We start from the raw sequence: 13,934 nt of genomic DNA, 5'->3' as shown, positions 1-13,934 counted from the left end.
GGTAGGAGTGATTTCCAAAAGAATATCCAGCTACCAAAATAAAGGAGAGTGGATATGATATAAAACTTAGCAAGAATAAATAAGAGAAAAGAGGGAGAAAGAGAAGGAGAGAACTGAGTAGGCCAGTTCCAGAAGATGAATTTGAAAACTTTGCCCTCACACTTAAATTTCTGAAACAGATCGGCTGGTTCTAGCTAAGGGGCTATTCTATCTCTCAGCATCTCCTGTGATCTTGGTCTTTGGGCAGAGCCTGGGACAGGGTGCTCTGAGCTTAGTGCCTTCTGTTCCTTGCACTTTTGAGCTTTTAATAGTTGGATTTAACAGTTTGTAAAGATACTCTGTTTTAGGTCTAATAGTACTCCAAAATTCTATGGAGCCGGGCAGTGGTGGCGCACATCTTTAGTCCCAGCACTCGGGAAGCAGAGGCAGGAGGATCTCAGTGAGTTCAAGACCAGCCCAGTCTACAGGAGGTAGTTCCAGGACAGCCTCCAAAGTCACAGAGAAACCCTGTCTCAAAAAACCAAAAAAAAAAAAAAAAAAAAAAAAAAAAGAGAGAGAGAGAGAAAAAGAAAAGTGCCAAAATTTTATGGAATTCAGACCCTAACTGCATGACCAAAATGTTGTCTTTTTTTTTTTAATATGACTTCACAGTTGTCCTCCTAGGATTCAGTGTATCTAATAAAATCAGTTTCAGGTGTAAGAATAACATAGTTGCTTGCTTCCATTTTAAGGTTAATGAGAGAATATAAAACAATCAGTTTTGGGCTACAGATGTAGTTACTGGTAGACTGGTTGCCTAACATGCATGTGGACCAAGGTTCAATCTCCAGCCCCATAAAAATAGAATAAGGAAAAAAAGCCAAAATCTAAAAACCTCCATCTGAAAATATTAATAGATCACCTTGAAAATTTTTTCAAGAACAATATTTAAACTAGAAAGGCTATTTCTGAATATCTATGTGAATACTGTCAGGTGACTATCTACTAAATTCTCCTCATACAGAAGGAAAGCCTACATCATCCCCCCCCCCATCTCTTTCTCTTGATAAATAAGGGTATCTTGCGAGAATGCATGATGGATGTGTGCACTGCCTTCCACAAACTGCTGAGACACACCATGTCTGCTCTCTCAGAACAGTGCCTCATACTATAGTGCAGTCCTCTATGTAGGATTCTGGGTTAAGGTCCTTCTGAAACAACAGTTAACAGGAAACTACCAAAAGCACTTTTTAAAGCTAGTCACTCAACTGACACAAAACAACAATGTGTATAGTAAAAAGTGACAAGAGTTACAACTGTGTTGTTAGGTAACTGTCTTATAAGAAAGATGAAGTGCCTCCCACTGGGTGAGAACTTTGGGTAAAGACAGAGGTACAAGTAACACAATTTCTCGTTTCTGCTTTGACAGTGAGTTTTTATTTAAATCAACTTGCCACCAAAAAGTATACTGTTTTCTATCTTAGTACTTCAAAGACTCAAATTCCATATTTTTATAAAAATAACACTTCAGAAAGGTCTCTTTTTTCAAACACCTTTTAAAAACGTGGCCAATACAAATCTAAAGACCCATAACACTGACTTAAAGGGTTGTCATCAGTAGGATTGTTCCTGGCATCTTCTTAGTAGTTCAGTACAAAAGATTGGGACACACATTAGAGTGAAAACTGAAATAAACTTATACATCAAATCTTAAAATGTCAAGAAACCATGAAGCACACCGGACACTAATAACTCAGACCAAAGAAAGTCTAATGGCCAGCTCTTTGACTGACTCTTCAAGTTTTGTTTTGCCACTGACCTTAAAATCTTTCAAAGTTTTGTTCCATCTTGGAAACCCTTCCCTCCTGATTCTCTGGCCTTGGAACTTTAAACAGAGGGGATGGGAATCTGCTTTGCCGACGTGCTGTCATACTCCTGCATCAGATCATTGGTAGTGTAATAGTGCATGGCAATGTACGAACTGGCAAATCCAAAAGAGTTTACTGGCTGTAACTTTCCCAGACTGCTCTCTTCCTGGGAAGGGCTGCTGTTATAGATGCTGTAGTATGGTTCAATCCGAGTGTTGATGGGCGTTGAGCTGCTCTGACCACAGTGCTGATGTCCAGCAGACACTTTGGGACTTACTACACTTTCCTTTGAGTGGCTTGGGCCACAAGCCTGGTCCACAAATTTCTTCTGTGGCTTTGGAGACAGCATGTAGGCAGAGTTTGTCTCATGATGGGAAGATTTATTTCTATTGATTTCAAGGTTCCCTTTACCCATGGCTCGAAGTCGAGTCTTCTGTTTGCAGCAGAGAAAGCCCAGGCCAATGTACTGGAGGCACCAGAGTACCTTCCTTCTCAACCCAGCACTGTTCCGGGAATATATAAAAGGATTCAATCCTGATTTGAAAAACATCAGAGTAAATCCAAATAGTTCAAACTGGTAAAGGACGAAGCTCCCATTGTGAGACAGAACCACCTGCCCGAGGGCAATCCCCAGAGGAAGACAGCACACCAGGACTGACAACACAATGATTACACAGGTGACCACTGCTTTGGAATCCTTGGCAGTAGAAAGGTTGATGGCTGATACCAGCTGGAGTCGATTGGCAGAGGGAATCTGGATCTGGTTGGGATTCTTAGTGTATCCATGAGTCTGAATGTGCTGTAGTTTGTTGTAATTCTGGTTCCTGTACAGAGCTGGCATAGTGCACTGGATAGGATCTCCACCTCTCTTCACAGAGGCCCCCATGAATGGCTGTGGTTTAGATGCATCAACTGTAATCACAGGGGGACACTTTTTGACTTGAGCGTTCTTCCGAAGGGTCTGAGCAATCATGATGTAAGAAACAGACACCACAGCAACACAGAAGGTAAAGTCAACAACATACAGGGACAGAATGGCTTTCCCTTCTCCGGCCATCAGACTGGACATGGGGAGACACAGGTGAGACTTACTGGTTCTCAGTGTAGCCAAGGTGGCAAGGGTAAAACTGGTGGTCCAGAGAAGCAGGGTGAGGAGCAAGATGCAGGAAAAGGAGGCAGTGCAACTAGGTTGCTTCCCTAACACCATTCGAAGCCGGTGCAGGGCTATTACAGCCACCATCTTGAGGGACATGATGGTGAAGCCTGAACTGGTAAGGTGGAAGGTGAAGCAGAAAGTATCTGGGATGCTACTGGCTGAGCTGAAGAATAGCACAAAGGTGAACATGGGGGCTGTAATCCCACAGATGAAGAGATCACAGAAAGACAGGTTCAGGATCATGAAATCAAAGTTGGTTCTGAACTTCCTGAAGGCTGGGTCAAAGAAAGACAAGAAGACAATAAAGTTGCCATAAGAGCCTAGACAGAAGATAATGGCAAGCAGAAAAGTGCAGGTGACCAATGTGGCCATGTGGATAAAATCTCGAAGATCCTCCCGGAGTGAAGTGTTGTTTCCTTCCTGCAAGGGAGGCATGTACAGCAAGGTGGCATTGGGCACATTCTGAAGGGGGACACTTGAGTTCATCTTCAGAGAAAGATGTCTCTTCCTTGTATTCTCAAAAAAAAAAAATCAACAGGAAGAGAGTCAGGACCTCAACTCACAGACGAGGGACATGTGCCAAAAGAGAGCCAAGGAAGATAAACCTGCACAAAAAAATTACCCAGAAACAGAAAAGGATTAGTGAGCATAACAATTGCATTCCACTTTACAAAAGCATTCAAATTCTTCATCTCTATTGATTTGAAAGGCATGCCACAAAGTCTAACACAGAAAGGACATCTCAAACCAGACACTGGAGACATACAGGAGCATGACTTCTCCACTGGAAGTCCATGATCTCTTTCTGGGTGGAGATACATCAGGGTAGTTGCAAGGACTACAGACAGGGACAAGGGGAACTGAATCTATCTCTCAGGGAGGAGCTGAGAAGGGATGAAGGGAGCTTTGGTGAGGAGGAGCCAGCTGAGTGAAAGCTGCTGGGCAGGGAGGAAAATGAACAGCTTGGGAAATAGAGAATAGGTTTCTGCAGCAGGACTGAGGCAAGCAACAGTATATGCTTGAAATACTAGCAGGAGGGTATTGTTCATACATAGTGTGGCCCTCATAATGCTCACACCAATCTTCACTGTCCATCCTCTCCCAAACAAGAATCCAGCAAGACAGATAACATTTAGTGCCCTGCTCTTGACAACTGGAGAACGTCTACTTTAGCCTAACATTGCAGGGATAGCCAATGGCACTGAGGAGGTCCAGAGCCTATATTAGGAATAGTTAACCACCACTTTGAGCTGGATCCCACAGGCTTCCAGGCGCCAACCATTTAGCTGTTGGATCGGGGGTGCAGATTGGGCCTAATCAATGAGGGATTACTGGGGCTCTGAGCAACAGCTATGGACTGGCTAGGACAGAAGTCTTTCAGCATTTGATCACAAGTACAGCCTTGGCAGTGAAAATCAGACAGATGAGTTCTGGGAGAGCCACTCTGCCCCTCATGGAGGCAGAAGCAGCCTCTGCTGCTACTGCAGTGGCCACAGACTGCAGAACACACATGCAGACACCAACTTTGCTGCTAAATAAGTTTTCTTTAAACTAATTCTATGGGAGATAAAGGTATAAATCTAGAAAAAAATTATCAATGATTAGTTACATAATAATAGATAGCTATTACTATTTTTAGACTGCATGCCTGTTTGTAAACAATTTTGATATTGTTACAGTGAAAATACAATGTTTCACTGTTGGTTAAAAAAATGTTCCTTGGAGTTAATTTATAAGAAGTGAGGAAGAAACATCCTATCTGAAAAAAAAAAGGGCAGGGAGAGCAGAGATACTAGAGGAGCAAGAATTTGGGACAGGGGAAGTATCAGAATGACAAACATAGCAGAGAAATAAAGGTAATTAAGTGGAACGATGCGAGTTACAAGACCCCAAGCTATGCATGTAGAAGATGAGATGATGAGGCACCAGCATTAATCGAGGGAAAGAAAGTAAAGAAAGAGGGGGACACGAAGTCTGGAGTGGTGGCACAGGCTGTAATCCCAGCTACTCAGGAGGCTGAGGACTGAGGCAGCAGGACTATAAGCTCAAAGCCAGCCTGAGCAACTCTGTATGACACTGTAGCAAAAAAGGAGAAAGAAAAGAAAGAAAGAAAGAAAGAAAGAAAGAAAGAAAGAAAGAAAGAAAGAAAGAAAGAAAGAAAGAAAGAAAGGCTGGGTGTTCTAGTTCAGTAGTAACCACTTGGCTGGCATGCATGAGGTCTTAGGTTCAGTCCTGTGAATAAGAAGATGGTTTGGAATTGCTGTGGGGGCAATATTGTGTAATTAATTAAAAATATATAGAACTTCACATTAGGAAATAACAGCAATACAATCTGTCAGCACAACTGTCAACGTCTATTTAGGAAGTGTTTATGATATGCTGGGAACTGTTCTCAGTGTTCCATGATACTGAATTTTCCCCAAACCTCAAAATAGTATCTGTATCTCCATTCTGAAGATGAGGAAACCCAGTTGGAAAAAATCACTCAGCAAGGTGGCAGAACTTCTATACAAACTAAACACTGCTTCTCAAAGACCATTCTTTAACTCTATCACACACACACACACACACACTCAAGAGAGGAATCCCTAGGTCAAAGCTAAATTACAACAGCTGTCATTTATTGCTATGCTCTCATACCTGAAACTTTATATATCAGACTTCACTCTCAAAACAATCCTATGAAGTATTAAGTAAAAGTTCTTGTAATACAAAACTTCAAAAACAATAAAAAACAGGAGAGAAAGTCAATCCAGAGCTCAGTACTAACTCTTTGGGACTTTGAGAGAAAATTAAGAACAAAAACAAAGATATAAGCTGGACAGGGTGACATATTCCTTTTACTGCCAGCACTCAGGAGGCAAAGGCAGGCAGATCTCTATTAGTTCATGGCCAACCTAGTCTACAAAGTGAGTTCCAGGGCAGCTAGGGCTGTGACACAGAGAATATATATACATACATGCATACATACATACATGCATGCATATACATCTCGTGCGTGTGTGTGTGTGTGTGTGTGTGTGTGTGTGTGTGTGTGTGTATTCAGTGTTTTGGAACAAAGTCAACAGTGGTTCACTATTCCTAAACATTCAATGTTATTTCCAATAAGTGGTATCAGAATGATTTTAAGCTATAATACCAGCTTTAAAATATTTTTATTGTATTTATCTATTTAGTGTGTGTATACTGTACTGTTATACCATGCTTACTTAGTTCTATGTCAGCTCAACACATCTAGGGTCATTTTGAAAGACAAAACCTCAGTTGAGATAACGCCCCCACCAGACTGGCCTGTGGGCAAACTTGTGGTACATTTTCTTCATTGATGATGTAGGCTCACTGTGGGTGATTTCTATAAGAAAACAGGCCGAGCAAGCCATGAAAAAATCAAGCCAGTACACAACTGTCCTCCACGGCATCTGCATCAGTTCCTGCTTTGAATTTCTGCCCTGACTTTCTTGTGTGATATACTACAAGTTATAAAATGAAATAAACCTTCTTCTCCCCCAAGTGGCTTTGGTCACAGTGTTTTATCATAGCAACAGAAACTCTAACTAAAACAGAAATGCATATGGAGTTCTAAGGCTAATTTGTGTAAACTGGGTATCTGCTTCCATCATTGGGTCCTCTCCGTTACCGGTGAGCCATCTCACCAGCCCAGAACACCACTCTTAAGTATATATATTAACCACAGAAGACAGGATGAGCAGAGTGTAGTAGCACACATCTGGGGAGGCTGAGCCAAGATGATCATGAATTCAAAGCCAGGCAGGATTGTACAGCACATTTCTAGTCTGGATTACATACATATAGTGAGACTTTTTCACAAAATTCACATGCATCTCGTTACAGTTGAGGGATGCTGAGGTAACTAGAAGAACCAGGAGTTCCAAACATATTGCATAGTGTCAACTCCTATTAAAATGCGGTGTGGCACAGGAACTTAATTCCAGCGCACAGGAGGCAGAAGCAGGCACATGTCTGTGAGTTTGAGACCAGTCTGATCTACATAGCAAGTTCCAGGCCAACCAAGGCTATACAGTGAGACTCTGTTGCAAAACAAGATGTTTAAAAGTTGGATGTGGTGTCACAAACCTGTAATTCCAAGCACTCACAAGGATGAGGTAAGAAGACCACCTCCCTGGAAGCCAGAATGGGATACATACTAAGACCCCTGTCTTAAAAAAAGTATGATGGGTTCCCAATACTGTGTTGTTTTAATTTTTGAAGCAAACGTTAGGACATTTATAAGCCTTACAAGTTAACTCATGACTTGGATTATTCCAATCTATCCCACCCTCAAGTAATGTCCTTTCTTCCTGGCAGGCATTTTCTGAGCCCAACCCTCACAGGAAACAAAGTTCTGTCCCATTTCCGCTGATTTGAATGCATCTGGGAAACATTCAGGGAGGCTAGATAATTCGCCCAAGGTCAGTGAGATATTTCAAATTCCCATTCTTTCTAAACAGCTGGACTACCCCCTTGAAGCCGCCAATAGCTGACAGGGTGGGAAGACCTGGGTCTCTGGTGGAGGGAGACAGCTGTAGAGCACAGTGGACTAAGGACCAAGGGAGTGGGAGACTACAGGTTTACCCCCATCAGTTATTGGCTATGGGTGGGGGCTCTCTAGAATTGAAGGAAAGACAGGCCTAGGTCGGCCCAGGAATGCTTGGACTCAGCTTTGTGGGGGTGGGCCATCCATTTTGTGCCTAGGAAGATTCCTGCCGGCTGCAGGCGAACACTGCCGTCCTGCCAGGCCAAACTCAGCTTGCTCCCCGCTCCCGCCTGCCTCTGGTCTGGGCCCTCGGCCTCTCACCTGCGGGCTGGCCACAGCGCCGCCCTTCCTCCTCCATGTCGCAGCCGCGATACCAGCTGCGCCCGGGGACCTGGATGCTGCCAGGCTAAAGGAATCGTCGCCATCGCCGCCTCCATCTCCATGCATCCCTGGAGCCTAGGCGAGCCTGGCAGAAGACTCAGTCACCAACCGAGCTCGGGGCGCAGCCCCTCCCTCCAACCCTGGCCGCCCCGCCTGCCCGCACCCTCCCCGCTGCCCGGATTGTGAAGTGCGCAGAACCATCCTCAGCCTCGTGGGCGTGCGCCAGGACCCTGTTTGCCTCACCGTGATACACAGCAAGGAAGGGATGCCAGACACAGTGCAACCCTAAGGTAATGCTTGCTTTAGTCGGCGACGGGGAGTCTGAGATGAGTGGGTCTCTCTACAGGCCTGAGGAAACTGACAGTGCCTACGGATAGCCTTCAGGCTGGCCTTCTTTCCTTTCTCACAGCTTGTTCAGGTCATTATAACAACTTAAATCAACTTCAATACGCGTATGTGTCCTAGAAGTGTAAGTCTGGGTGGGTGCATTGTAAAACAGAATACTGGAACTATTAAATTGTGTCGTGTGAAAATCTTGAAAAGTGATCCAGCTAGGCCTGTTTTGACAAACATCAACAAAAACATTAGACTTATAGCTTCTCATCCCCTAAAGTCCACACGTCTAAAGTAAACTCAATTTGGCTTTTAGTCGGAGTCATCAAATAACAAATACTCATAAGTTTGTTATTATGGGCACAAAATTTATCTACTTTACTCCTTCAGGATTCCAGCCTGGTTAATTAGGTTTCTGCTTTTCTAATCTCGTTTGATTTTTAGAAAGGATTTAAAAATGTCCCTTCTTCCAGCTGGTACTAGAAGTCAAAAACCTTGACTTCCATCCAGCTGAAATATTTTGTGGAACCATTGCTACTAACCCTCCCTCCATTTTCTGTTTTTTCTTTATAAATACAAACTAGTAACAAGTTTTGATGAAATTTAGTTCCCCATAATTTTTGCTCAGAAAGATGCTAGAAGAGTTTTGTGAAATATCAGAATTGTTTAGAAAAAGAATACTCAATAAAAACTCCCAACTAATTTCCACATAAATCATGTTCTACTCCCCAGACACCCGGCAATATAGCAGTTCTAAGATATGCTGTCAATAAGGCTAACACTGGACCCCAGACACAATGGAGGAAAACAAAAAGAGTAATTGGCAGTTACAGTGGAAATTCTGACCATAATTATATGTCTCTCCAAATAAATTAACTACTGCTTGCATAATTTCCATTTAGACATAAGTTGGACTAGAGTGGTACCTCACATTGAAAAGGACAAAAACGCCATTGTATAGGCCACTAAGAGAGGACGGCAGTTGGGGCACATGGTTCTAGAGCTATGTGGGTTACTCAGAAATACACAACAACGTGCACAAATATAGCAGTGAGGTTCATAAACTAGACTACAACACCCATATACTAAAAGACAAAATCTGCAAACAATCAGGGCTAACAATATATTAACATGTGAAGGCTATCACTCTGCATAACACCAGCATTCCAGCACAAACCAACTGACATGACATTAACATGTCCATTTGGGGAAAGCACGTGTCAAGGCCAATAAAATATTCACTGGGCAGCGGCAAGCAACTAGCTCTCCACTTAAATCTTATTCCTTGGATACCCTGACATAAACTGTAAAGTGTGGGGGTGTTAAGACAGGCACTGCAGTATATTCAGAAGTATAGAAAGTGGAAAGCTACTTTAATATTCAACAGTGGAGCAGTACTCAAAACATAAGATCTACAAAGGCACTCCACTCAACTGCTGGGGTTGGATTCATGGACTCTGCTGTGCTAGGCAAGCCTTTGACTGCTGAACTAACTACACTCTAGTCCCTCAGCCACATTAACAGTGAAGAAAATATCCTTTAAATATGATCTGCAAAGTCATCCTTTTCCAAAGGATCCCTTCAGAAACTCAAGATTAGATCTTACAAACCCCTACATTTTGCTTTCCTTGCTCACCAGAGCTCACAGAAACCTATGCCCTTTCCAGTCTAACCAACAATGGCTTTCTACTACTGCTTGCCTCTCAGCTTGTATCTTGTTGACATAGTACTTGCTCCATCCTTAATGTATCACATATTCTAAAAGCTGTATTAGATAGCATCAGCCATCCAGTTCTTTTCTCTATCCAACTTGAGACCACTTGTAAAAAGTCATGCAATGCTAAAAGATTTAGTTTCAAAACTTACAGTATAATCTGGGGGAAATGTCAAACTAATAAGCAACAATCCTGACACTGTAGCTAGCAGGGAGCATGCTGGGTACTCAGATTAAGGGACTCTGCTTTTAGGTCCAGCAGAGTCTAGATCTGGCTTTTCATCAGGTACAAATCACTCATAGACAAAATCAATAAGGAGTGTGTTTTTTTCTGGAATTTTAGTCTTATTCTGTAGTCTTCTTGCTTAGGATCCAGAATGTTTTGATTATTTGTAGGTGCCATGCTGGCACTTTAAAAAGATGTTGGTGAAGCCTGAATTCCATCCAGCAAAACTTTAACTAAGGAACATACTGACTACCAGGAATATATTTCTTTAAATTCCCACTTAGGAGCTAAAGCGTATTTTTATATCTTATATTTTAATTTTCCACAACAAAACTAATAAACAAATAAAATAGGAAAGAGAAAGAAAAGCCTGAAGTGGGCAATAATTCAAAGTCTCACTACTTAAAGGGTGGTCTTAGAGAATCACCCATTTAGGTGATGACAGAAAAGTTCACACCTGGCTGGGCGTTGGTGGCACACACCTTTAGACCCAGCACTCAGGAGGCAGAGGCAGGTGGATCTCTGTGAGTTTGAGACCAGCCTGGTCTACAAGAGCTAGTCCCAGGACAGCCTCCAAAGCCACAGAGAAACCCTGTCTCAAAATAAAAAAAAAAAAAAAGAAGAAGAAGAAGAGGAAGGAGAAGGAGAAGGAGAAGGAGAAGGAGAAGGAGAAGGAGAAGGAGAAGGAGAAGAAGAAGAAGAAGAAGAAGAAGAAGAAGAAGAAGAAGAAGAAGAAGAAGAAGAAGAAGAAGAAGAAGAAGAAGAAGAAGAAGAAGAAGAAGAAGAACTATTAAATGTGGCAATCACTAGTCACATGTGGCTAGCATGCACATAAAACATGCCTAGTGAGCCTGACTCCTGCACTTAACAGGACAGAGTTAGGTAATTCATTCTGGCCAAAGGGAAGAAAATCACAGATCCAAACCTAAGAAGGCAAATAACCCACAAAAGTTGCTGCCTAAAAAACCGTCTTCTCTTAATGAAGACAGAAGTCAGGCACCAAAAACAATCTATTTTATTGGGTTTTAAACTAGTTACACAATTGCAATCGTCAGTTAGGCACTACTCTATACAGGGATTATGTCCGTGTATGCTGACACTTCAATATTCTACTCAGACCATTGCTGTGCTTAAATTGGGAAGCTCATCATATAAATACTAAAAAGTATACTGTAGTGTTCCTTTAAGGGTGTGTCACAAGATGACATTCATTAACTTATGAATTATTCCAACTAAAAGATACCCTGAACTTTTAAAGGTTGTCACAGGCAAACATGTTATCATTTAGAGATACACACAAAAAGTACATAAAAATCCAGATATTTTAATATTAAATAATCCTACATTGCAGCTTTTGTAACATGAAATGATAAAGAAAATAATTTAAAAACACACACTAAAAAATGGTATTCTGTAGGTACAAAAACCCCAAGTTGCTATAGTAAAAAGTTGTGTGTGAATTCTTACAAACCACACAATAGTTGTGTTAAGGGCTGCATCTGTACAAAGTCTTGCCAATGCTATCTCTATATTTACACAACCTTTTACATCTATGTAACACACATACCAAGTTTTATTAGTTTCCGTGATTCTGTAGGCAGACAGGAATGCAGGCAGAGGCGGAGAGAAGGAAGAGGGAAAGGCAGGGATGGGGGGCAGAAGAGGGAGGGAGAGAGGGGGAAGAGATATTAAAAGAAAATTTCCTTAAACACAGCAATTATCCTACAATTATCCATTTATATGAGGTGCAACATATTTCAAGGTGAGGTGCAAAACAGTATTTGTGAAGACTAGAGGGTAAAAAGCAACCAGCCAACGTGTTTATTGATGTTGTTTTTATTTTTAAAATCACACATTGTATACACATACAAATCAGTCTAAAATTTATTCACCAAACCCCCAGTTTTTCAGCAATTGGCTCTTATTCAGCACCAAAAACTCCAGTCTGTGGGGACACAGATGAAGACGTCTGCAATGTGGTCAGACAATCTGTCAGGTCATAGGTTAATTCTGAGACTAGCCCACTTTGATCCTTTTCTCTTCGTGGCTCTCCAGACACCAGATGCGTGGTCCATGGCCTACTACCATTAAACCCAACAGCCTTTGAGGAAGGGTTCAAAACAATGTGAGATGAATGAAATGACAGGATCTACATTACGATGACTATTCTCTCCATTCCAAGGAAACTGTTTTGTTTTTTTAACAAGTTTCTAGACTGTTTGGTCATGATGCTATGATCATACTGGATTATTTCTAGTCTGAGACTTTGTGACTTTGTCATATGTCTCAAAGAAAAAGTGATCAGTATTCTGGGAACACTTCAGGACAAGTTAGGAAATCAAATGGCAGCTAGGAACCTGTGAACAAAGACTATGAGGCCAAACGCCAAAGTCACTAAAATGATGAGATCTCAACGGAGGCTGAGTTGTGAGACCTGCAGAGAGTCACCACAGATGATACCTGAGGATCTGGAATTTTTGATGAGTTGAGCCCCAAATCAGGACTAGTCATCTGCATTAAGGAGGGGAAAAAAATTATGTTAGGTAACAAAACACTCAGTTGTAAAATCCCACCATGTAGATTTTCTTCATTTCCCCCGACCCTTGCCTATACAGACTTCCTGTCCCCCACCTTACAGAGGGTAAAAAGCACTTATGAATTTAGATGACTTGTGCTCAGTGAGGAATACCTTTAATACCTGTACTCCAGAAGAGGGAGAGGAAGAGTGAGTTTGAGGCCACCTGATTAACATAGTAAATTCTAGGATAGCTGGGGTGGGGTGGAGAAACTAAAAAGACAAAAAGCAACTAATCCAGATGATGGACTAGAGAGACAGCTCAAAAGTTAACAGCATTTCTATCTGTTCCCAGCAACTAACACTTACAATCACCAACTCAGTTCCCTCTTCTGGCCTCCACATGTGCACACATACACATACACATTAAAAAAATAATCCAGATGAAGTGTTCTCATGACTATAGAACCCAGCGTTCCCAGTATAACCCCAAATGTCCCACTCAGGAAGCAACTTGGATTACAATTTCTTTTCTTTCATCTGATTAACCCAGGCTACTAATGCAACTTATTTGTTTTCTAACTGTCTCATAAATAGCCTGCCTAAATATGGAAACAAAGTCATGAGAAATTCTATGGGACTTATTTCCACTGAGCACATATTTTATTTATTGAGACAGACTCTCACTCTGTAAGTCAGGGCTGGTTTCAAACTCTGAGATTAGTGGAATATAGAGACAAATATCCAGAATGCTTACAGAAGCAGGAGGGCTGCAAGTTCCAGGTAGCTAGGGTTACACAGTGAGGCACTGTCTCAAAAAACCAACCAACCAACTCACCCAACAAAACCCTCTGAAGGTAAGGCACAGGCCAGCATGTTAGTTTACCTCAGTGCTGGACATTGAACCTAGGTCCTCATCTGTGCTAAATTTGGGCTCTGCCTCTGAACTATACTCCCCCCCCCCACCTCAAAAGCCATGTTCACAGTTAGGTGAACATGGTACAGTGGTACACGGCTAAGGAATCACTCCAATGTAAATCTAGCCTGATCTACAGTTATCCCTGTCTTAAAAAGTCAAAGCAAAGAACCCTTCGACTTTACTAAGTAGTTACATGTAACTCACCCCTCTATGCATAATAGCATGGCGACACAAGGAGGTCAGTGAGGACAAGCAGCTGATCGTCAGTGAACTGCTGCTTGTGTTCTTGCCAGTTGTCATGGTGGGTCCTTCGGAAATTGGACAAAGTCTTCTTTACAGTCATCTGTA

General features: G+C 42.0%; 2 protein-coding genes and 1 long non-coding RNA gene across 4 annotated transcripts in view; 1 reads left to right on the top strand and 2 right to left on the bottom strand.

Moving 5' to 3' along the window:
* Positions 1-1,397: 1,397 nt before the first annotated feature.
* On the bottom strand, positions 1,398-7,945 carry Gpr75 (G protein-coupled receptor 75). Its single transcript, XM_013113584.3, has 2 exons — positions 7,820-7,945; positions 1,398-3,608 (listed from the first exon to the last, which is right to left on the bottom strand). Exon 2 carries the CDS (start codon positions 3,487-3,489, stop codon positions 1,867-1,869), a length of 1,623 nt encoding a protein of 540 aa, XP_012969038.1. The 5' UTR covers positions 3,490-3,608; positions 7,820-7,945; the 3' UTR covers positions 1,398-1,866.
* A 77-nt stretch (positions 7,946-8,022) lies between these two features.
* LOC121134684 overlaps positions 8,023-13,934 on the top strand; it is a 57,003-nt gene continuing 51,091 nt past the window's right edge. The window contains exon 1 of the long non-coding RNA XR_005871801.1: positions 8,023-8,169. This is a non-coding gene — a long non-coding RNA (uncharacterized LOC121134684). The remainder of the gene's footprint in view (positions 8,170-13,934) is intronic.
* The window catches only part of Psme4 (proteasome activator subunit 4), a 100,549-nt gene continuing 98,587 nt past the window's right edge, over positions 11,973-13,934 (bottom strand). For both annotated transcript variants that reach the window (XM_021227275.2, XM_005070337.4), the window contains 2 exons: positions 13,791-13,929; positions 11,973-12,663 (listed from right to left, as the gene is read on the bottom strand). In XM_021227275.2, coding sequence (XP_021082934.1) covers positions 13,795-13,929 — 135 coding nt within the window. In that variant the 3' untranslated portion in view covers positions 11,973-12,663; positions 13,791-13,794. The remainder of the gene's footprint in view (positions 12,664-13,790; positions 13,930-13,934) is intronic.

The sequence above is a fragment of the Mesocricetus auratus genome, unplaced genomic scaffold (assembly GCF_017639785.1).
Source record: "Mesocricetus auratus isolate SY011 unplaced genomic scaffold, BCM_Maur_2.0 Super-Scaffold_100029, whole genome shotgun sequence".
In the NCBI taxonomy this organism is placed as follows: Eukaryota; Metazoa; Chordata; class Mammalia; order Rodentia; family Cricetidae; genus Mesocricetus; species Mesocricetus auratus.
Note: the sequence above shows the minus strand (reverse complement) of the source record. Positions and strands in the feature narration are given on the sequence as shown.